Source organism: Sturnira hondurensis, unplaced genomic scaffold, assembly GCF_014824575.4.
Source record: "Sturnira hondurensis isolate 20B ecotype Veracruz unplaced genomic scaffold, ASM1482457v3 Scaffold0003166, whole genome shotgun sequence".
Lineage (NCBI taxonomy): Eukaryota > Metazoa > Chordata > Mammalia > Chiroptera > Phyllostomidae > Sturnira > Sturnira hondurensis.
The window spans coordinates 3078454-3101029 of record NW_028075797.1 but is presented as its reverse complement, the minus strand read 5'-3'; the positions used below and the strand labels follow the sequence as shown (position 1 = coordinate 3101029).

The window sequence follows — 22576 nt, the reverse complement described above, 5'->3', positions numbered from 1 at the left end:
GGAGGGTGCAGGGGGTGGGGCGCGGAGCTCGGAGTAGAGAAGGGACAGTAGTCCCCATGTATCCCCAGTACGACTGGCAAGATCGTTTCACGGCTTCCACACCCTCGCGCACCAACTCTGCGGGACCACAGCCGTCCCCGCACGGGTGGTCCCCTGTACAACCCTCACCACACCCTCGCTGCCCACTCCCAACACGACCCCCCCAACAGTGCGCAGGCCCGGCCGCCCCAGCGCGCATGCCCTGGGCTCGCGAACGCGGCCAGCCCCCAGCCTTTTGCTTTCTACACACTCTACAACTGGGGAGGGGGCGGGGGAGGAGGGAGCCGGGTCCGCCACGTGACCAGCCAGTCGGGACCGCGGGGGCGGGAGCGCGCGCCGAGCGAGGCGCGGGGCGGGCGGGTGCGCGTGCGCCGGCTTGGGCTGAGGCGGGCGGCGGCAGTGGGCCGGCCGCGGAGGGGGAGGAGCGGGAGCTGAGTGAGGCGGACAAGCGGAGGATGGGGCCGTGCCCGGGCTCCCGCTGCAGCCGCCCGGAGACACGCCGTGCACCCTCCGACTCGGGGTTCTCGCGGCAGCGGCGGCAGCGTTAGCGGCGGCGACGGTGAGACCGGCGTTCCCAACGCTTCCTGGCCGCGCTTCTTCCTCGGACTGGGCGAAGCGGAGAGGCAGCGGCGGCGGCAGGAGGCGGTGGCGGCGGCACACCAGTGTCTCTCCCGCTGGAGATTTCTTTCTGCTTTTCTCGTCGACGGACTCACACCCTCTTTTTTGAGGAAGGGTGACCTCTTCTCTGGACTGGAAAAAATATTCTTTTGAGGAGGAGGGTGGGTGGCAGCATCGGGATCTGCTTCTTCTCTTTATTTTAAGCCCCCCTCTTCCCCCCTCCAAGACCAAAAAGCAAACCCCACAACTGCTCCAGCATCCTCCTTCCCTTCCTCCACCTCCCTTCTCCACCTCTCCCAGTTTCGCCCTCTCCTCTCCTAATTATTTCATTATTATGCTTCCCTCTCTGGGGGGTCTCATCCCTCTCAGGTCGCTCGGAAGCCTCCCCTGGATGCATTTCTTAAAAATTTGGGAGCCTGGGAGTGAGTTTCCTCCGAGGCGTGTGTGAGAGGCGGCGGGGGTGTTTTCCTGTGTGAGGGGCGGGTGAAGTTCATTGCCCCCACTTTCCTGCGACCTTTTCGACCCGATTTTGACTCGGGGGGCAGGCGTTTTCGGGGGCCAGGGGCGCGGCAGAGAATGGCCGCGGGGAGGGCTCTCCGGAGCCTCCCAGTCTCTTGATCAAAGCATTCCGCTATTCTGATTTATTGCCTGCTTGGTGAGTTATTTTTTTTTTTTCTTTCCTCTAAAGGAGACCTGTGTGTTCAGCCATTACTTTGCTCGGCGCCGCTCACAGGAATCTCCGACCCTCGGTGCCGTGGGCAGCCCAGCACTTGGGCTTCTCGCCTCTAGCCCTCGCTCCCGTCCCTCCTCCCTCTCTCCGCCCCTTCCCCCTTTTCTTTCTCCTCTCTTTCTTCCCCTCTCTCCCTTCTTTCGGCCGCCGTCTCCCCCGCGCCCTCCTCGGGGCGGAGGGAAGCCGAGAACGGGGGAGGGAGGGGTTGGTGTCAATTTTTTTTGTGTGGCCGCGGCTGGAGCCGGTGGCGGGCAGGAGGCGAGCGGGGAGACCCCGGCGCGGCAGAGCCATGGATGGCCCGACGCGGGGCCATGGACTCCGCAAAAAGCGGCGGTCGCGGTCGCAGCGAGACCGGGAGAGGCGCTCCCGGGGCGGGCTGGGGGCTAGCGCGGCCGGCGGCGGCGGCGCCGGCCGGACCCGGGCGCCCTCGCTCGCCTCGTCGTCGGGCTCCGACAAGGAAGACAATGGGAAGCCCCCGTCCTCCGCCCCGTCCCGGCCCAGACCCCCGCGGAGGAAGCGGAGAGAGTCCACCTCGGCCGAAGAGGACATCATTGATGGATTTGCCATGACCAGCTTTGTCACTTTTGAAGCGCTGGAGGTAAGGGGGACCCCCTCCCCCTGGTTTTCTTTATGCTCGACCCTACTCGGTTGCACCCAGCTCTGCTGCTTCCCCCACTGCGCTCTGGCCGGTCTGTCTGTCTGTCTTATGAGGTCTTATTGTCGGGGGGTGGGGGGAGATGGGGGCGCGGGCAAGACGGTCAGCAGGAGGGAATCTCAAAGCCATGCCTGATCTCCTGGTCCTCGTTCTCGCTCGCCTTTCCCCTGCTCCTCCTCCCTGCGCCCCCTCCACAGCAGATGGGCATATAGGAAGGGGTTCAGGCGTTACAACAATGCGCCCCCCTCCACGGATAGCTGTGTCCCCACTCTTCCTCCTCTCCCTCCCAATCATGGCTTCTTGGCTGGTGGAAGTCTCTTTGCTGGGTTTGGGGCGCCTGTGGACGTTTTTTCTACAGAGCCATATGTCCGTGTGTGTGTGTTTCTGTATAGTGTATACCTTTCCTGGTGTCCTCGGGACTGGAGACTAATGGGGTTTTGTGGTTTTCTGACCCCCTCCCTGCCTTTTTTTTTTTTCCTGGTGAAGCTGGGAAGGGGGCGTTTTCTCCTGGTTGGGAGAAAGGAGGGAGGAGGGGAGAGCAGAGAGGAAAAGGATGGAATATCTTTTCTATATTCCATAAGGGGCTGTATTACAGAAAGGGTTAATTACAATATCTCTGTGTGTATATATATATGTGTCTGTGTATATATATATGCACATGTGTGTGTGTACACGAGCAATTTGGTTAAAGGATAGAGAAAAGGTGCACCAGGAAGGACTGGTGGGAGGAAAGAATAAAATCCTGGCTGGTATCTGAAGGGCTTGTCACCCAATGGTACCTCTCCCTTTCCTTTTTTTTGTGTTTTCTTTTCTCTTTTTCCTTTTGATTGTCTTTGTGTATGTATATATAAGTCTTTATTCCTTGGGCACCTGCAGTGTTGATTTACAAGTGCACGTTTTCCTGCCCTCTAACCAGCGCCTGAGGAAGGGGGGTGGGTAGAGGAGTTAGTGGGAGACAGTCCAGGGGTTGGGGGGAAAGTGTCCTTACTTGGAAGGATCAAATTTAGTGTTGGCATGGGTCATTGGTCTTTATAAACGTAACCCCTCTTTTCCTCCCCCCCACCTTCGTTTCCCCACTCCCAACACACTACACACACACACACACACACACACACACACAGAGAGAATTTGAGATTCTGCATAGTTGGTCCGGCTTTTCTTAAGCACAAAACCAAGATAGTTGGTTTCTAGCCTTTCATGCACCTGATATGGTGGTTAGGGGTTCCTGAAGGAAACTTTTCCCTCTCCCCATGATTTTTTGCTTTTATGGTATTGTTTGAGATGATCAAATACAAGCTTTGTTAATGACAGCATAAATCTCACATGCAATAATGGTACAGGTTTAGATTCTTGGTTCTCTGTGTGTGTTTGGGTGTCAGGTTTAAATATTTTTTAAAAATGGGAGCCAGTTTCCCGTTTGAACTGCTTTTTGGTTGGACTGCTGGTGGTGATGGTGGTAGTGGATGGTTGCTAGTGGTTGGGGAGGAAGGGAGGGTGGTTGGTGGTATTGGTGACTATAGATTTTCTGATTGAATCAGTTACTCTTTGGTTCTGGAATTGTTACTTGATTGGTTAAAATGAATCTTACACAATCGTTTTGAGTTGAGGCTTACCACTTATTAGGATAATTCTGTGGCTTCAACTTTGCCAAGGTGGGAGGGTACTGTACTATGTAACTGCTTTCTCTCTCTTGATTTAAAATAAGAATTGAAACAGCAGCATGCATGCTAATAGAAAATGCTGCCTGGAGTTTGGTTCACCATTGCTATCTGTGGTACATTAGGATGGTACTTGCAAAATCTGGTTACAAGTGGTTCTGCTTTTTGTGTGGTTCCCTTGGGCTGCCCGGTGGCCCCTCTCTCAGTAAGCAGGAGAGGCCTGCAGATTCCCATGAACATTTCTGAAGGCCAAGTGGAGATAGATACAACTTATGCAGTTATTTTTGATCATTTTTACTTTCCATAAATAAATATTTGCCTGGGCTTGTGATGTGTATATCTATCTGGTTGGCATTTGAGAGAACATACTCCCTTCTAGTTTCTTTTAGGCTTAAAAAACATAATTTTTAAAGAAAACCAAGTGGAAGTGTACTGTTAACACCATTTCTTTTCTTGCTGTGATTATTTTTTCTCCTACTTTTCTAGATGCAAAACCAAGGTTATTTTGGTTAGCTGAATACTACACAACTTTCATATCTAAATATCATTTATATATCTGTGTGTGGGTCTAAAAAGTCTAACTTAAAAAAGTTTTCTTAAAGCTTCATAGACACATTTAAACATATACAAAAGTAGAACAGTTTGATAAACCCCAATGGATCAAACACCAAGGTCAGCAACTACTACCAACTAGCTCATGTCTCATTTTGTTTCATGTGTGTCCCATTTATTTATTCCTCCTCCCAGATGTGATATGAGAAATATTTCTGTATGTATCTCTAAATGGTAATGACTTAAAAATCCCAAAGCCCCACTGTACCATTATCATACCCAAATAAACAACAGTTCCTTAATATTATCAAATATCCTGACAGTGTTCATCTTTAAAAGACCCAGCTTTTGTAGGAAAGCTGTAAATAAACTTTACAGACTGAAAACACAGTGGGGAATAAAAACCATTATGTATGTCTGATTCTGTGAACAAAGGTAGATCTGTTTGCTGCACGTTTGTGTCCGTGCTGGATGGTCAAACGTGTGTAGTGGTCACAAAGATAAAACCTATTTATTACTCATTTTGGGAGATTTACTCAGTTGTCACCATACAGTGAGAGGGAAACAGGCGACTGAACTGTGAAGTTGGATAGAAATGTATCTGACAGGAGTGCTTTGAAATGTTAAAAATTACTATAGATTCTAAGAGTACTCTAAATACATACTATTTTTGTGCCTTATATTTAGAAATGAAAACAATTGTCACCACATAACATTGAGGCTTCTGTGCTACTATGATGATGTGATAAGAAACCAGACACGTTGGCTTCTAAGCTAGGCTTGTTCTTTATGCCAGTTCAGAGCAGTAGCAGGCAAACTGTGGAGGAGCGTACTTTGGATGTTAATGGACACATCCATTTGGACTTTTAAAAAAGAGGCTGCTAACTAGTAATGAAAAGTGCTGATATAAAGTGTTCCGGTCCAACTATGATTTAGTAAATGCTGGAGCAAAAGAAAGAACCTTCCCTAATGAAAACCAGCCTTTTTATGTTGATTATTTTTTTCACCGTTGGATATTTATTTAAGACGACAAAAGCTTTGGTAGTAGTTTAAGAAGCCCACACTTTATAGTCAGTGAAACTGGCTCAGGTAGTTTCATATTCTGCAGGGACACTTGTCTTGAGTAATTGTGCCCTGCAGTTCAAGTATGTGATTGTGAAGAGTCTCATGATAGAAGATGAGAGGCTAGGTGAGGAGGCTAAAGTTGAACATGGTGTTATTTTCATTAGGGGTTTGAGAAAGAGTTACCATTTGGATATGATGTTGTTTATGTGGGTATTCTTTGAATAATAGGAGAGTGAATATCCCCAGATGGCATGTCTCGTTTAAAAAAAAAGAGGCTTCTAGCAAACTGTGAATGGAAGTGTTGGGGCACTAGTACTGTCAGTGTACCCTGATATGCCACATAATATTGCCTTTCTGTTACTTGGGTTTCTTTCTTTGTAGTCTCGATTAGTAAGCCGTGTGAATACTGCAGCTGAAAATTTGACTTTGCACATCCATTATTTTTCCTTTCACTTCTCTACTGTGCACTGTTCTTAGTGCAGCCTCCTTTCGTACCTCTGACCAAGGGAAGCAAAGATGAAATTGGTGAGATTAGCAGACAGGAGGGCAATTGGAGTTTTGTGGGCTTGTGAAAATTAAAGAAGACCCCTTCCTGGTGGGTACAGGATGAAGCTTGGTTTCAGGGCTTACTCTGAAACACTACACATTGCTAGCATAAATAGGCTGTTCAGAATTTATACTTATGGTATGCCATGTTAATAGGCTCTAGTAATTTATTATGGTAAAATCTCCCTTATTCAGTTGTTTAAAAAAACATTAATCATGTTCTTTGTATCAGTCAGCAAATATTTATGGAGTGCTTGATATGTGCAAGGTACTAGAAAGAGTACAGAGAAACCTAAAATATATGTAGCATCTTGAAGGAGTGTGCAGTTCACTTGATAGATTAAGTCCTGCACCTAAGAAATAATTTTGAAATAGGTGCTGGAATGCTTAATACCAAGTAAGTGTACTGGACTTTAATAGAATGGGGTAACGAGGGCCATTGCCTGAAGTATTTGAGAAGGCTTCCTGGAGAAGATGGGGCCTAAAAGGTTGAAGTGATTTGAATAGATAAAGAATGCAGAGTGGAAAGAGCATTCTAAGAAGAGGGAATAGTAAAGGAGGCACAGAAAAAAAGTGAGAAAACGCTATTTGATTAAGGCTTGGAGCAGGGAAGGGCTGAGAGAAATGAGTACAAAATTAGGGACATAAAGAGTGCTTGTTGGGGGAGTCAGGAGACCAGTGGAGAAACATGGTCCAGGCTTGGCTGTCCTGACTATTTTAGTGACCTTGGGAAGTTACTCTAAAAGTATCATTTTCTTAATCCATTAGTTGAGAGGTTTAGGTTAGTTTCAGAGCAAAGGTGCCCACTCTGGGTGGGAACATAGCTCTGCCAGATGTTTATGGGTTGTGTGTTCCAGACTGAAAAAAAATGTGATCTGCCCTCAAATAGTTTGGGAAGTCGATGGGTTAGGCAAAATTAAAGGGTGACTTGTTCTGGCAGAATTAAGTCTTTTATTATATGAATGTGAGTTTTAAATATCAGAGAAGGCCATGTGATGTGTCTTAAATTTCCTAAATTTATTTGACCACAGGGCACTTTTATTCTTGGCATTATAATTCATAATCTGGTATGGGAGATGCTGGGAAAGATCTCAGAGGTCCCTTCCAGGAACTTGGTGACCTCCGAGTTTGGGGTTAGTGGGCCCAGGAACGATGACTTGGAAAGCCAGGCACGGACATTTGGAGTTTTAGTGGAAGCTGCTGCTTAAGTGGGAGTGGCAAGGGTAGTACGTGGTGTGAATAAGGATGATTAGCTTCTTTCTCTTCTAGTTCTCTTTTCCTGCCTGGTGTCAGCCCTCTCATTGATTGTTAGCAACCCCACCATGAGGTAAGAATTGGTCAGTGATTTTCATTAATAACTCTTTTGGTGTGATAACACCCAATTCTCATGCCACCACGCTGCCTCTAGCCAATAAATATCCTGTCTTCTTGGGCCCTTCTAGTTTCCTGTATTGCTGCTTTTTAGCAAGCTGGGGAAGAAGGTTGGATGAGAAAGGAGGTTGACACTAATGTTAAAATAAAGCTTTCAAAGTATCTACTGTTTGCTTGCTTATGTATGAAGTGCTAGTTCAAGAAAGGTCAGAATCCTTCTGTTGTCGGTCAGCCGGGGAGAGCTGTGGAGATATGTTTTATTTTTGCATTTTTCACTTTTTGTTTTGGGAAGTTTGGAATGGGACTGCGGGGTAAATGGGTCAGTTCCAGCATTTCACTTCTGAAAGTGTGCATAGCTTTAGGATCTGTGAAATGGTAAGAAAGTTTACAGAAAAGGAAGAGTGTGAATAATGGGTTGGTTATGAATTTACATTTTTACTATGTGTACTGAATTTCAGTATTTTGCTGTATAAGACAGAGATCACATCAGGATTATTTATGTGAGATGAGGTGGAAGATTGTGATGTGATGATTCTGTGCAGCTTGTGTTAGCTGTTGAGATTAAGTACTTCAGCTCTTTTTTTGGAAGTAGCATATAAATGAAGCTGTTAATTGGAAAAATGAATCACAGAGTTAGTGGTGAGCTTTTCATCCTTTCAGAAAGTGTTCTCTAACTTTCACAGTTGAAAAAGGGTTAAAAAGTAGAGCATTCAACACAATTCAAGGAACACTGAGGGTGATATAAAAAGATCCTGAGACTCTATACAGCAGTTCTGTATACTGTCAGAAATAAGTAGTGATTAGTTTGAGAGAATGTTAGAATTAGAAGGTCCCTAAGCTGAAAAAAATAATAGTTGAGGGCAGCAGTTAAGGAATAATTTAAGTCTCAGTGGCTACAAGATTTGGGAGTCTTTTGGACAGGAGGTCTGGAGCACTTCTCAAGGAAGGGTGTTGTGTGTGGTGTGTGTCCACATGCAGAGAGGGTGGAGGTTGGTGGGTTAGATGGCTTTACATTTTATTTTATTTTACCCAGTGCTGTTTATAGAATCTGGTACACTAAATGTAGCCCAACTTAGTGAAAATGCCTCATGCTATTTTTTTTCTCTTCTAGAGACAGACACCCTTTTTTTCACATTCAGGAGTAAACTGAATATTCTGTAGATATAGGAAAAAGGTTGGTAATGAGGTAACTGCTGTTCATTTGATAAAGTTCTGGAAAAAATCAGGGAGATTTAAAAACTCAGTAGGAAGAGCAAGATAGGAATTATTTCAGTGGAACCCGAACCCAAGATAGGAGAAGATAAAAAACAATTTAGGGACACTGTTAGCTGAGTCAGAACTGTTTTTCTTACAAAATCTGTACCTGTTCCTAGATGAATGCTGATTTTTCTTCCATAGAAGAGGGACATAGAATTTAAGGCTGGTGAGACCCTAACTTTATCTTCTAACAGTCTTAGCTGTGATCTTCCTTCATTTCTTCTCACAAGCCTGGGGAGTAAGGGGTATTCAGTCAATAGGTGTCATTGTAAGGTCCAAAGAATAGGTCCTTCTTATGCTTTTTGTAACTGAGGAGTGGGGGAGTGGGTTTCACATAGCCTGGCTTCCTTTGCTTGCGTAGGAAGACACTAGGCAAGTACATGTGTCTGTGTCTCGGTCCTCTTCAGGTCTCTGATTCCATCTTTTGCAAGGGGACCGACCTGTGTCTTGAAATCCTGTGTATTGCTGCCTTCTTTGCAGGTGTTTATTCCATGTATTAGTGTCAACGACAGCCTCATCACAGAATCCAGTAGATTCCCCACTCACCCATTCACTGCCTGTTTCTTTCCTTTCCTCCCTCCCTCCCAGCTATCCTCCCTTCTTTCCCACTCTTCCTTTATTGAGATACAGCTCTCAAAATTATTAATGAAGTTACTAAAAGGTATTGAATTTAGGAAAGTGTGAATGAAATGTGGAAACTTACAAATTTCAAACTTCCATTGTTTGAACTTCAACAGCCTGTTTGAGGGAGGGACTGTGCTGTTAGAGAATGACTTGCTACAGTTTTCTGGGCTGTTGATTTCTGATTCTGATCATTCTGATCATTCTGATTTCTCACTTTTATCTGGACCTCTAGTTAGGGTTTGCCTGACAAATGCCACAAATTACCAAATTACATACAAGTATTTTTTACTTTATTGTCATTTTGGCTTGCTGCTATACCTCAAGGTGCCATATCTCCTTGGTACCTTCAGAGCCATGGAAAATCCAAGTGTGGTAAAATGTAGTTCCAAGAGGAGAGGGGCAAGCCCCCAGTTTTTAAGTAATGGAAAATGGCTAATGTACGTTGGGACTCAATTTTGGCAGAAAGCCTTCAAATTGCAGGTGCTATGTGATTGCTATTAACTGAGGCATTTTGAAATGACCTGGTCTCACTTCAGAAGCACAGCCTGTGAAGACAAATGTGACTCTTGGTTACTGTGGCTGATATTTGATACTTTCAGACTGGAGCAACATTCTGAATCTGGGACAGGGTTTAAGTCAGTGCCAAGGTCAAGTTGTGATGGTACCTGAGGGATGTTATTTTCCTTGTTGTCCCCACACCTACTCTGCACTGCAGCACGCCAACCTACCAAACTCATTTAAGGTTTCTGCAAAGTTTCTGATGGCGGTGATATTTTAGAGCTTGAAAAGTGGCATTAAAAGAGTTCAGTATTTGCAATTATCCCTTAAAGCTTATGCAGAAGTAGATTTTTATTTTTGTTGTTGTTTGCTAGGGTCTCTGTTTAGTTATACTTAGTGGCTAAGGGTTATTCAGTGAATAGTTTTCCATAGTTAAAAACTAAGTAAGAAAACCCTCCTAGAAGAATGAGTATGTAGATGAAACAATAGTTGAACATTATATTACCACTTGTTTTTCAGCCACATACTAGAAATTCCAGTGTTCCACCCCATTCTCTCTGTACATGTTCACTTGGCAGAAATAACAAAGGTACTGGGTTATGCTGTTCTAAAATGATTTTATGTAATTCAAGTGAAATTATACTGTCACAGGGACAACAGGGGAAATAAGCATTTGTTATTCTTTTGCTGTGTAGTGCAGTTTGTTCCTTCCCCATTTCTTATCAGGCAATCAGTCTGATTACTTGTGAAAATTACAGTTTTGAGCTTAACATGCAGAATATCTTTAGGAGGTGTTTCTTAAAGTTAGGACCTCAACTTTCAGAGCAGTCCTTTGATCCATTTTACTTTGGTTACTTTTGGCTTTAGTGATGTAGTTCCACAATACCTCTTATTTTACAAATAAAAACACAGCTCAGAGGGGTTAACTGACCCTGGGAGTAAGAAACTGTCACTGTTAGCCAGTGAAACTAGGAGACTGTCTGCTTCTCCTTAGTGCTAGGATTCCCAAGGACTGGAAGTGTTGGAAGGAGTTTTTTTTTTTAAAGCAAAAATAATACTGCAAATGAGAAGGAGCACCCACAATTGTAAAACTTCTAGTTTTTCTAAGGGTTTTAACAACCCAACCTCATCTCACTTCCCAGAATGAGGATGTGGGGTTATGATATGAAGATATCTCATCTTTGAATGTACCTTGGAAAGATAAAATAACTATTTGGTTATAAAATGACCTTAATGTGGTTTATTTAAAATTTTAACGTAATTTTTTGGATAAAGTGTTTTCTTTAGCTTGTCAATTCAGAGAAACTTGGAGCAACTTAACAAGTTTCCTAGCAGAACATTTGAAACAAGTGAACTTTGGAGTATGGTGAAATTGAAGACTCAACCAAACTTTTCTTCTGAAGAAAGACTCAAACCATTAAATCCACATGATGTGTTGGCTAAGCCATCTAGCCTCTTTATTGCTGAACCAGGAAATTTATAACAAGTGTTTGTCATGTGTATATATTTATAGTCAATCATATAATGAAAAGAAGTTTTCATGAGATTGTAATAACATATCAAGATGGATATAATTAAAATAGAAGCAGATTGACACCCTGAGTTAAATGCAAACCATAAAACATGGTACCTGAGCATTATGCTTTACATATTTGCTGCAGGGGGCAGTCAGCCAAATATGCAAATACAGGCATTGATGAATTTCCCTGGGTGTGTATGTGGTTACGGAAACCCAACTATTTTATTAATCTTTTATCAAGCATTGTTTAGATTTGCATTAGCAATGGAATGTATTAATTTGGCAGACCAAATAGCTTAGGATTAGAAAGTAGGAAATAATAAAGGGAAGACATGATTGATATACTGTCCTATAAATAACACATGCGACTGACAAAAGGGCTGAGTAATCTTTAGATCTGTGCTTGATGCCTTTAATGGAGTTGTTAAACCAGGATGTTTAAGTTGAACTTCAGTCAGAGAGGCTGTCTTCCATTTAAAATGCAGGCTTATTTCTAGTTACACTCTGGACTGGTATGTTGACAAAATTGGTGTAAATTGCATTTTTGTAAACTGGACCAAATGCACCAGGAGACTCTTACTGTGAAAAATGAGCCTCCCCCCTCCCCCATGAGGTATAGTACTCTTCCTCTCTGCAGGGGAGTTGGGATTTTGGTAGAGTGGGTCTGTTTAGATGGACATTGCTTTTCCTGAAACACTTTCCTCTGCACATGTTCCATGTGCTCCTGGAAGAAAGTGACTGTGAGATTTGCATTTTCTGTTCAGGTTTCATACTTCACTTGGTCTGTGCTTCCAGGAATAATTGGTGATGATTTGAATAAGCTTACATGATTCAGATTTCAGAGGTTGGTTTTAAAGTGTATGCTAAGGTGGACTTTGGCTATGAATATGGAATATGATTTCCATATCTGTTCCATTGGGCAGTTCAGCCATGTCATAACCACTTCAGAATCGTGATTGTAAAGAGGCACCATAACTGTAATTTTTCTATATGACAGTTCAGTTTTAAAATTGTAAAGATGCCAAATGCAGGGCTGTATTGTTATTAGGGAAGTTGGTGACATCTGTTATATCTTGTTAACCACGGGAGGAAAATGCTTTAATCAAAACATCTAATTATGTCCTCTCAACTGATGAAAGATCCTTTGCTAAATTTTTGGAATTGGCTTTAATGAAAGAAGCTGGCCTCTGTAGGAAATGTGAAGTAAATTTACTCTTTTTATTTGAAAAATACTTACTGTTAACCATGGTGACGTGACATAAGGATGTTGTAGTTTTGTCAAATTGCTCTTAAGCTGTATGTGGAAAAAGATATTTTCAGAAGCCATCTAAGCCAGCGTAAGTTTTTGTTTGTGTCCTCCCTCTCCCCCCGACCCCGACACACACACAGCATATAAGCCCCAGAAGGAGTTCCAGTTTCCAGATGTGAGCCTGGGAGGATATATGGTGGCTAAGAGCCGCCTGGGGAGAGAGCAAATGATAATTACAGGTGAGAGGCAGGGGGATAATTCCGCCTGTGTGCTGGGAGGTGTGATTTCACACCTGAATGTTGAAACCTGCTGTGTTAGTTAGACAGTTGTGTTGTTTTAAAATTAGTTTTGCTAGTCAAATATAGAAATGGACCAGATTGTTCTAGGTCACCTTCAGTTGAAGGACTGTAACTGTTTAAAAAATTGAAGCATAATGTGATTACAGAAACATTCCCTGTGTTTTAAAAAAGTAGTTGCATACGATACCTGAAAGTATTGAAAACTGTGTTTAACTCAGCATATCTACACAGCTTCTAGCTCCCTTGATCACTTGTAAAATTTAATATTTTGGCAATGTGGTTTTCTACTTTGAATCATTCAGGCTTCAAAACCTATCCAGTAAAGCCATCCTATATTTCAGCCCAGAATTAATTTTGTCTGTAGAAACTCTGTTTCCAGAATCACAGATGATGATGATGATGTTGATGTTGATGATGAGAAAATTTATTGATAGTCTTAATGCTGGGATATGGAGTGGGTCAGAGAAATGCTTTCTTTCTTAGCTTTTAGAGGATTTTATTTTCCCATTAGATGGAGGTCTTGGGGGCCGGCCTGACAGAGTTTTTAGAGTGTTGACCAAAACACTGTGTACTCTGTTTTATTTGGGATCTGGTGGGAAGTTCAGGTCCTGCTGTATGCTCTGTAACGGTTTATTGTGTGCCTGTTACATGCACTTGGCCTGCTGTATGCTCTGTGCTGGCATTTTGTGTGTCACTTGGGAGAATGACTGGAACCTTAGGAAAGCCGGAGGTTTTCCCCCCTGTAATTCTAATGTGTTGTTCTGTCTTCCTCTGTTCTCTACCTTTAGACTCTGTATTCTCCTTGCGTATATTTTTCGTAGGATATTTGAGGCTCTCAGAATTGTTGCTTCCTTTGCTCAGTAATCCGTGCATAGTAGGTACTCAGTCAGTGCTTATTTAGAGTTGACCTATTTCCACAAAAATTCCAGGAAAAGACATTTTCAAAAAGGGAGCTACTGTTTACTGAGTACTTACTCTGTGCCAGGCATTGTGCTTGGAATTTTGTATTCATTAGAGCTATCCCATGGAAAAACAAACAAACAGGTTATATCCCTGTTTTACAGTTTAAGACACTGAAACTCAGGTCAGCTTGCCCAAGGTCAGCACTAGAGAGGCAGGAAATGCAGCAGTTTCTGCCTGACCTGAAAGCTTGTGCTCCTTACCCCTTTCCACTCTTCTTTTTAGTATAAATTCATTTTGTGAGAGTCCCATATGGGTCTCTGGTAGACCACATGTGTTCTCTGTTGCTGCTGAAAATTCTCTTGGTTACAAAGGATTTTTTAGGTATAATAATAGGCTTCAGGGAGGGAAAAGTACCTCGTCATCTTTTGGGAAGTTCTTTATTTTCTTTTTAAAAGCCGGAGTTTACAGTAGGTGGCTGCCACTCCTACAGCACATCTGTAGCTTCTTTATTGTTAGTTTTTCCTTTTCTCTTTCTTTCACTGCTTTTCCTTGTATAAAAATCTGACCTTTTCTCAGGTCACATTGCTCAGGTAGATTTTAAGCCATTGTCAAAGACAAGGGTTCAGGCTCCTAATACTGAGGATTACTGTTTGCCAGTTCCCTTTCACGTATGTACTAAACCCTTTCACATATGTAGTCATCTCAATGATATTTTTGGAACAGAAGTGTAAAATCAGAGAAAGGGCCAGCACCCTCTCAACAGGTCACTGTGGGTACAATCTTATTTTCTAATATCGATTTCTCTGTTTGAATTGTCTTGTCTCTTTTTGAATTATTCTAGCAAGTGGCATTTCTCATGGCAGTCTACTCCACATAAAACAGATCTTTTTGCTAGTTTTTGTTTTTTGACTAATAGATTCATTATTCTTCCTAGTGAAAGACCATACTAAATGGTTCTTTGCCTTTCTTGATATTTATATCTTGAAGGTACCTTTTGACAAATGGTGCATTATTTTCTCTGTTATTGTTTCCTTTTATTATTCTAAGCACATTTGCATGTTGTTCCCCCCCCTTTTCCCACTCCCCCTGTAGAGGTTTGTTTATGCTACAAAGAGTATGCTAATAAAAGTGACTGTTAGATTTGCTTCTTATGGAAATTCTAAGTGTGATTAGAGTACTATACATCTTGAGAAGCCCCCTCCTCATCTCTTCAGGGCCAAGGTGGGCCTCCACAGAGTTCATCCTGTAGTACTTCAGGATTCAGAGCTGGCTGATGACCACCCCTTGAGGAGTAGTATCACACACACACACACACACACACACACAACACACAGAGAGAATGACTGAATATGAGTACCTCACTGGGCCTGAAATTTCAAAAGGTTTCTGGGTGAATATGAAGATCAGTCTAATTAAATACTTCTCTCAAAAGTCTCTTTCGTTTTGAAGAGACAAGGCAGTTTCTTCTTGGAATCATCATGCTCTGAGACCTGTAGTCTTATCCTCTCCCTCCAGCTACTCCGAGGAGCATGGTTATCCTTTTGCTTATCCAGAAGGGGATATAGTAGATTTCTGTTTGTACCTGAGTTTGTGATCATACAGCAGACCCTAGTCAAAGCGTGTCCTTTGAAATTTAACTATTACTATAAAAATCGGGTGTAATAAGAACCGCACCTTTAAGTCCAGGGTTTCAAAAGGGATCTCTTACACCTGAATTTTATATATTTGTAAAATGTGAGTTCTGTATTACCTCCAGGGCCTGTCTCAGATTGTAAATACTTAGGTAGGAATTGCATATTTTTAACTTTCTTTGTGTTATTCCTTACCCCTCAGAGGTTTGTAATAACCCTGCTGTGATGTTTTTGATTAAGGAAACAGTGTGAAGAAAACTGGTAGAGATGGGTGTCACTTTCACTTCAGGGCAATGGTTGCCCTCTGTTTACTGTTTACAGATGAAGGTTTCTTTAACATTCTTGTTGTAGATTGTATATTTCTACATCTGCTGCCCATACTTCATCAGTACCCTTACCGATTTAGTACGGTGTGCTGGGATTAAGGACAGAGAAATATGTATGCTCAGGCTGATTAGGAAACTGCATTGTTGAAACACAGCCCATATGGTCATTGTAAAATGGTTAGTACTACATATAATTGCCTTCCCGATGATGTGCTTTGTCATTACTTCCATCTTCCAAGAAGCACCCCTGTAGGATGCTGACAGCAAAGCATCATTAGAAAACATGTGGACATGAAAAAGCATTAAACTGTCTGTAGTTTAAGCATTTGATTGTAATGTTAGAAGATGGGTCACCATGCTTTCAATCGATAACTCTTGCTTAGTTCAGCACTGCTAGACTGGGTGATAAAGATTTGCAGAAGTCCTATTTACTTGTTTGCTGAGTAGGTTTTATATTTTCCCTGCAGTTCTGAGGAACTTTTAGCTGTATATAAGACCTCTTCACAATATTGTAGCCAGTAGGCTACTCTGGGTGTTTCTTTCAACTCTGTGTGCCTTGTGGTGAGTTCTTCTCTAGGGTTTTCCCTCACTCTGTTTTCCTAAATGTAAGCCCAGAGCAAGCTAAGCCAGGAGGTCATTTAGATGTAAAAAGAAAGAATAAGTATTGGAGTCAGGAAGCTGCCAGTTGACTACCATATTGCTTAAATTTGTATACTCTATTGTATAACATCCGTCTCCACATGGGTCCAGAATCCACCATCCTTCTTCCTTACTCTCTTACATGTGGTGAATTTTTTTTCAGCCTAGAGCCTCTGTGGTAGGTCCCAGAGGCCCAGGGACCATGCATATGATAGAGTATGGAAAGAAACACCCTTCCATCTGCTTCATTGAGTTGGATTTTTTCCCCCCTTATCCAGACATGCCTGCTGTTTAGTTGTAGGGATACAGCAGTTCTGGGACATTGTATGCTTTGAATTTTCAGGGAACTTCAATGCAGCTGCCAGTGAATATAAGTGGAATTACAGGATGGAAAGTCATTCATCAAATTTAATGTTTCTCTTTGGAGTCTAACAGAAATAACAGGGAGTTGAAGACTTTCTGAGCACAAAATGACTTTGGAAGTCTTTTGGACAGTGATTTGGGGACACCTCAGGGACGCTGAGGGGAGACCTTGGCTTCATTCAACTGGAGCACCACCTTTACCTGTTCTGTGTATTAGGGTAATACTCTCTTTGGTATCTGGATACTCTTACCAATTTAGTATGGTGTGCTGGGATTAAGCACAGAGAAATACCAGAAAAAGGTATCTATCTGGATTCTTTTTTCCCCCATTGAAGAAATATTTATGAATTGCTTCTGTGTGCCAGACAGGTACTGTTCTAGGCAGAGGGCATGCAGTAGTGGAAAAGAGAAATACATATCTGCTCTAATGGAGTTTATATGCTAGCAGTGGTGGGGGACATAGTGCAAATCATACACAAATGCATAATATGTTGGGTGGTGACAGGGGTTTTCGAAAGCAGGCTACAGATACATGGTAGTGGGAATCTAATATATATGTATATGTGCAATTTTATTTTATTTTTGTTTTCTGTTTTGCAAGTTTATTAGATCATCTTGAAACAAAATCATGACAGCACTGTGCGATGTCTCTCTCTAGCATATGTGCAGTTTTATAGTTTTTCTTTTAGGTGAGGCCTCTCTGAGGAGGTGATTTGAGCAGAAACCTGAAGGAAGTGAGGAATCAAGAAAAGCAGTTAGTTGTGGAATTGTGCGCCTGAAATCTGTATAATTTTGGTACCCAGTGTCATCCCAATAAATTCAGTAAAAAGGAGAAAAAAAGAGGCTGGGGGAGGAAGAAATGTGGTTAGCCAGGGCCAGAGCCTTCAAGGAAGGGGAGGGAGAGTGAAGGTTTTGAGGAAGGAGTGGTGTGATGGGTAACTGTAGGAGGCCATGGTGGATAGAATAGAGCAATCCAGTGAGGAGGAAAGGGGAAGAGATGAGGAAGAGCCTGTAAAACATTGACTTTTAAACTCCAGTGATTTGAGAAATTAAAAAACAGCTGAACTCAATTGTCCACAACCCTTATTTCCATACTGCAAAAGTGTTTGAGTTTCTCCAAGATCGCCCAGCTGGTGTTAAAATGAGACTTGATCTAGGACGTAACGTGTTACATTCTTTTATGAGAGCTTCCCATTGCATCTCACTGCCCTTATTCCAGGCCTTAGGATGCAGAAGATTTGTGTCTCTTCTCCTGTTTATGGGTATGATTTTCCCAAAAGACATGCTTCAAGAATGTATAGAATCCCAATGCTCAGTAGCCACAGATTGGGAACTAGCTTTGTTCCTTAGTGCCATAATCTGCCCCCATTTGGGAAATAATTTTAATGACAAANTTTCTCCAAGATCGCCCAGCTGGTGTTAAAATGAGACTTGATCTAGGACTTAACGTGTTACATTCTTTTATGAGAGCTTCCCATTGCATCTCACTGCCCTTATTCCAGGCCTTAGGACGCAGAAGATTTGTGTCTCTTCTCCTGTTTATGGGTATGATTTTCCCAAAAGACATGCTTCAAGAATGTATAGAATCCCAATGCTCAGTAGCCACAGATTGGGAACTAGCTTTGTTCCTTAGTGCCATAATCTGCCCCCATTTGGGAAATAATTTTAATGACAAAAACAACAATGGGTAATAATGGTTATCAAGGACTCGTTGCATGTGATAGTTGCTATATCCCAGAGCAATATCACATTCGCCCTCACAACAACCTTGTGAAGTAGGTAACATCATTCTCATTTTAGAGATAAGGAAACTGAGGTGTAGAGAAATTAAATAATTTTCTTTGGGTCCTGTAGCTGGGAAGTTGTTGAGTCAGGATTGAAACCCAGACTGTCTGATTTCAGGGCCTACACTGCCTCCCTTATGAAGAGGAAGGGGATGAGCTAGTGTCTGGATAAACTTTCATTGGAATATACTCCCCCACCCCCATTTTAAGAGAGTTCTAGAACTGAGCCTTGGAAGTAATATTGTCTTGTTATAACCCACTTCTGTGTCTGCAAATGTTTGATTATATAAAGATTTTCCCAGACAGTCTGGCTACGCCCTGGTAACTCTGCTGATTTTAGGTGGATTACTGCTTAAGCAGAAAGATACCTTTCGATCTTTCCGAACTCATTTTGGAGCATTTTCCAAAGAGCTGTACTGTTAAGTGTTATTACAGAAATCGGGCTATTGTTTTCAAGTCAGCAGACTTAATTTAGTTGATTCTCCCTGCCCCCCGCCCTGTGATTAAAAGCCTCGGACACCACCAGTGCCTATACTGCTTAGGAACGTGGAATCATCTTTTTTAATACTTGTGCTTTTAAGGACCAATATATATATATAATGAGCTCGCTTTAAAGTATATTCATGTAAAAATGTGTGTATAGGTGTATATAATATTATGAAATGTTTTGTGAATATGGAATAATATAAAACGTAACATTACCAACACCGATGGACCCACCGTCAGCTTTAACCATAGTTTTCTTAAAGCTGTGACTTACTTTTAGTGTGTACTGTCTAGCCAGTCGACTGTAAGCTTTAGAGTGGGGGGATTCTGAAACTTGGCTGCATAACAGAGTCACCTGGGGAGCTTTAAAAAACTCCCTGACCCATGGGAGAAAGCCCCCACTCATCATTTTAGAAGCTCCCCAGGGGATTCTGTTGTGCAGAGTACAGAGACCTTTTGCCTGGAGGAAGGTGTGTCAGTTTTTCTTCAGATGCCCAGTACCAAGCCATGTATATAATTTAGTGAGCTGTACTCCAGGCCATTATTTCTCATTCCCTGGGGCGCTCCTCTTCTGATGCTATGTCTTCCTCTCCTCGGTGACCAAGAAAAACTGGGAATACTTTCACCGCCCCCCTTTGTGTGTGTGTGTGTGTACAAGGCATCTTGGAAACTAGGAATGAGATGTTAGAAAGGGGACTGAGAAATTTGGAAGTGTTGGGAGTTACTGTCAAGATGAAGTGTTTGGTATGAACTGAAAGTTACTATAAAATTGTTTTAGAAGTCAGTGGGGACACAGGGTTTCATTTTGAAAACCTGGAGTTGGATGTGTCTTTACTGGAAAGTTCAGATGGCAGTTGGTGGCCTTTTTGCTAGAGTCACAGCTTTATCAGTAGGATGTGGGTAAAGATGTACAGTAAGATGTGCCCTTATCACCAGAATGGCCAGTTCTCTGTGGATATATGTATCTGAGGACTTGACATCTTTCAGAGGTATTGCCAACTCTCAATTATTCAGAGATTAATTATCTCCTGTAGGTCTTAGCTCCCTGGGCACCTACACTCCTTCTACCTAGTTGTCCATTCTGTAAATGGTTCCTGAGTTTTGTCTGTGTGCCAGGCACTGTTCTAGGCATGGGGGTAAACAGAACTCCTGGCTTCAAGAAATGACATTGGTGGGGCAGGAGCATTGTTACATTCTGGTGTCACATTGTTCTTTGGTGAGAAAAGGTGGGTGAAACTGTAATCCTACCTTAGAAAAGCTCCAGGGGAACCATTTGGCAGGTAGGAGGCTTTTTTTTTTTCTGGTGCCTAATTTGATTTAAATTAGTTGTTTGATTCTGAAGATTTTAATTACAAATGCTTTTATGAATGTATTCAAGAGAGGCGAAATGCTGGCACATTATAGTTTGCAGAGATTTTTTTGGAATTAGTTAAATTTTATTATCAGCTTAACATGATGAGAATGAAATAGATGAACAGCTTAAGATTCAAGTTTGGGGAGGATGCTGAGGCAATAATGATACTTGATTCTTTTTCTGTTTCTAGTGGAATCCCCTAATCTACTTGTGTGCTCATAAATTTGAGGTAAAGGAAGGCAGAGGGGAAGTTTATTTCTAGGGCTCTCCACTGGGCCAGGCTGTCAGGTTACTTTCACTGGGAAGACTTAATCAGAAGTGAAGCTTAAATCTGTCACAGTCTTCCACAGCAGTCAGGGAATTGGGCACTGATGAATACCATGGGATCCTCGAATAGAAGGAAGGCATTAGAGAAGATGTTTGAAGTCAGTCAGTAAAATGGATTGTGGAGAGAAAATGGAAAGTTTTAGGGGGAAAATACTGAAAAAGAAATCTTAAAGCTTTTAGGCTAAGTGGAGGAAGAAAACAGTGGTTCATAAGATTTCCTTGCTGGGTGATCTTCATCAGAGTGGTTCACCTGGAAAAATAAATCCCATCATGTAAAAAAATTCTTTATACCTGTGAGCTCTTTAAAAAGAATCATCTAAAATATTTAAGCAAGTATTATATATATATTGCTTTTATCAGCTTTTGGGTTTCCAACATAGATTTTGATGTCAGTGTCAAAGGGTGGATGGGAAATAACATTTTTTGTTATTGTTTTCAAAGGATGAAAGCACTTTCTTTTTCCAGCTTAGGTTTTCTTGGAGAGTTTTGAAATCTGTGGGTACTCAGGGACTGTGTGTGCAGGTGAGTAGAGTGTCCAGCACTTGGGGAGCTGCCCAAATCAACAGGTTTAGGAATAAGGGCAGGGACTTCTGAGGGTTCGTAGAAGTGAAGATGGCACCAAAACTCCTGTAGAGATGCGGTATCTCTTTGTTTCTCCTTTGATTACAAAAGACATGGAAACACTTGTTGGTCAAGTTTGTCTCCACCATCAGCTCAGTGTTGAAGTATTTGATAATCATAATGAGAACTAGCATTTCTGTGATAGCAGGTACTGTTGTACCAGTAATTGCTTAAATCAATTCGAGTAATCCTCAGTTAGTGGTCCTATGAGGTAGATACTGATCCCTGTTTTGTAGGAGAGGACACAGCTACAGAGTTTACACATAAGGTCACACATGAGCATGTATCTGGTGGAGCCCATACATTCTGACTTCACAGCCTTACTTGAACCATTGCATCATAGAACTAAATCAATGCTTAAGAATTTTATGGTGTTATTGCTTTGATGGGGTCTCAGACCTTTCTTAACCTTCTCTCCTTCTATGAATGTTTTCAGAGGTGGTAACATACCCATTAGATGTCACCTTATTATAGCTGAGAAAACAGATCCAGAAAATTGTGTTATATAATTGTTCTTGCGACCTAGCGAGTTAGTGGTAGGACAGGAATATACAACTCAGGTTTTATAATATATAGGTCACTGCTTTTCCCACTGCACTGTATTGCTTCCATTAAAATTTTTTAAACTGAACTAAAAATTTATAAATTAATTTGTGTCACTCCTGTGGATGAACTAAATTAAAAGAGCTAGGTTCTGAGTAATTTTGCCCTAGGGAGGAGGTGGTAGGCATTTAAGAATGTAACATTTGCTTGTCTCTGGGGTTATCTGACCTACTCTTGAGAATGTCTTTCTAGTCTTCAGTAGGCTTATTTAAAAGTGGAAAGTATTTAGAGGAAATTCAAGAGTTGTTCACAGACTTTGACTTTTGCATGATCTGAAGATTCATAAAAGGGCTAATGTGCCTTCCTTCCTACCTCCTCCTTTTTTCCCTCCCTTTTTTGATTGTGTCCCACTCAAGGTTAAAGTTTAAAAGACCCAAAAGATGGGGGAAAGAAAACCAGACCTAAACGCAAACCTTTAGTGACATTTTCTTGTTCCGCAAATAAGATTTTAAAAGAGGGTGGAAAGAATCACCTTGATACTTGATGTTTGGCATTTTGTTTTTGTTTGTTTTTTTCTTTTGGTCCTGTGATTCCTTTTGTTGTAACCTCTTTCCTTGGCTAATGCTTTGTTTAAAAACAAGTGCTCTGGTATTCTAAAACAAATTATCCAGCAGGCTCCCCGATTGTGCTCTCAGATAAAAGACCCCAGGGTAGTGCTCTTTCTGTCTTTGAATTGATGTTGCCTGTGCAAGCCCCAGAGCAGAATTCAGTTTACTGTGGAGCTTCCAAGCTGGCTTAATGTGGTTATCTAAAACTACAGAATATAAATTTGAAAGGGGAAAATGTGGATTAGATTTAACCCTCAAAGGTCCCTAATGGGGAGCTGATCTGTAATGGGTAGTGGAGTTTCGTCTGGGGT

General features: G+C 42.1%; 1 protein-coding gene across 1 annotated transcript in view; it reads left to right on the top strand.

The window, feature by feature from the left end:
* The first annotated feature begins 505 nt into the window (after window positions 1-505).
* Window positions 506-22576, top strand: part of AUTS2 (activator of transcription and developmental regulator AUTS2) — a 1160553-nt gene continuing 1138482 nt past the window's right edge. Inside the window, exon 1 of the mRNA XM_037041734.1 lies at window positions 506-1985. Within this exon, the coding sequence (XP_036897629.1) occupies window positions 1677-1985 (309 nt within the window). The 5' untranslated portion in view covers window positions 506-1676. The remainder of the gene's footprint in view (window positions 1986-22576) is intronic.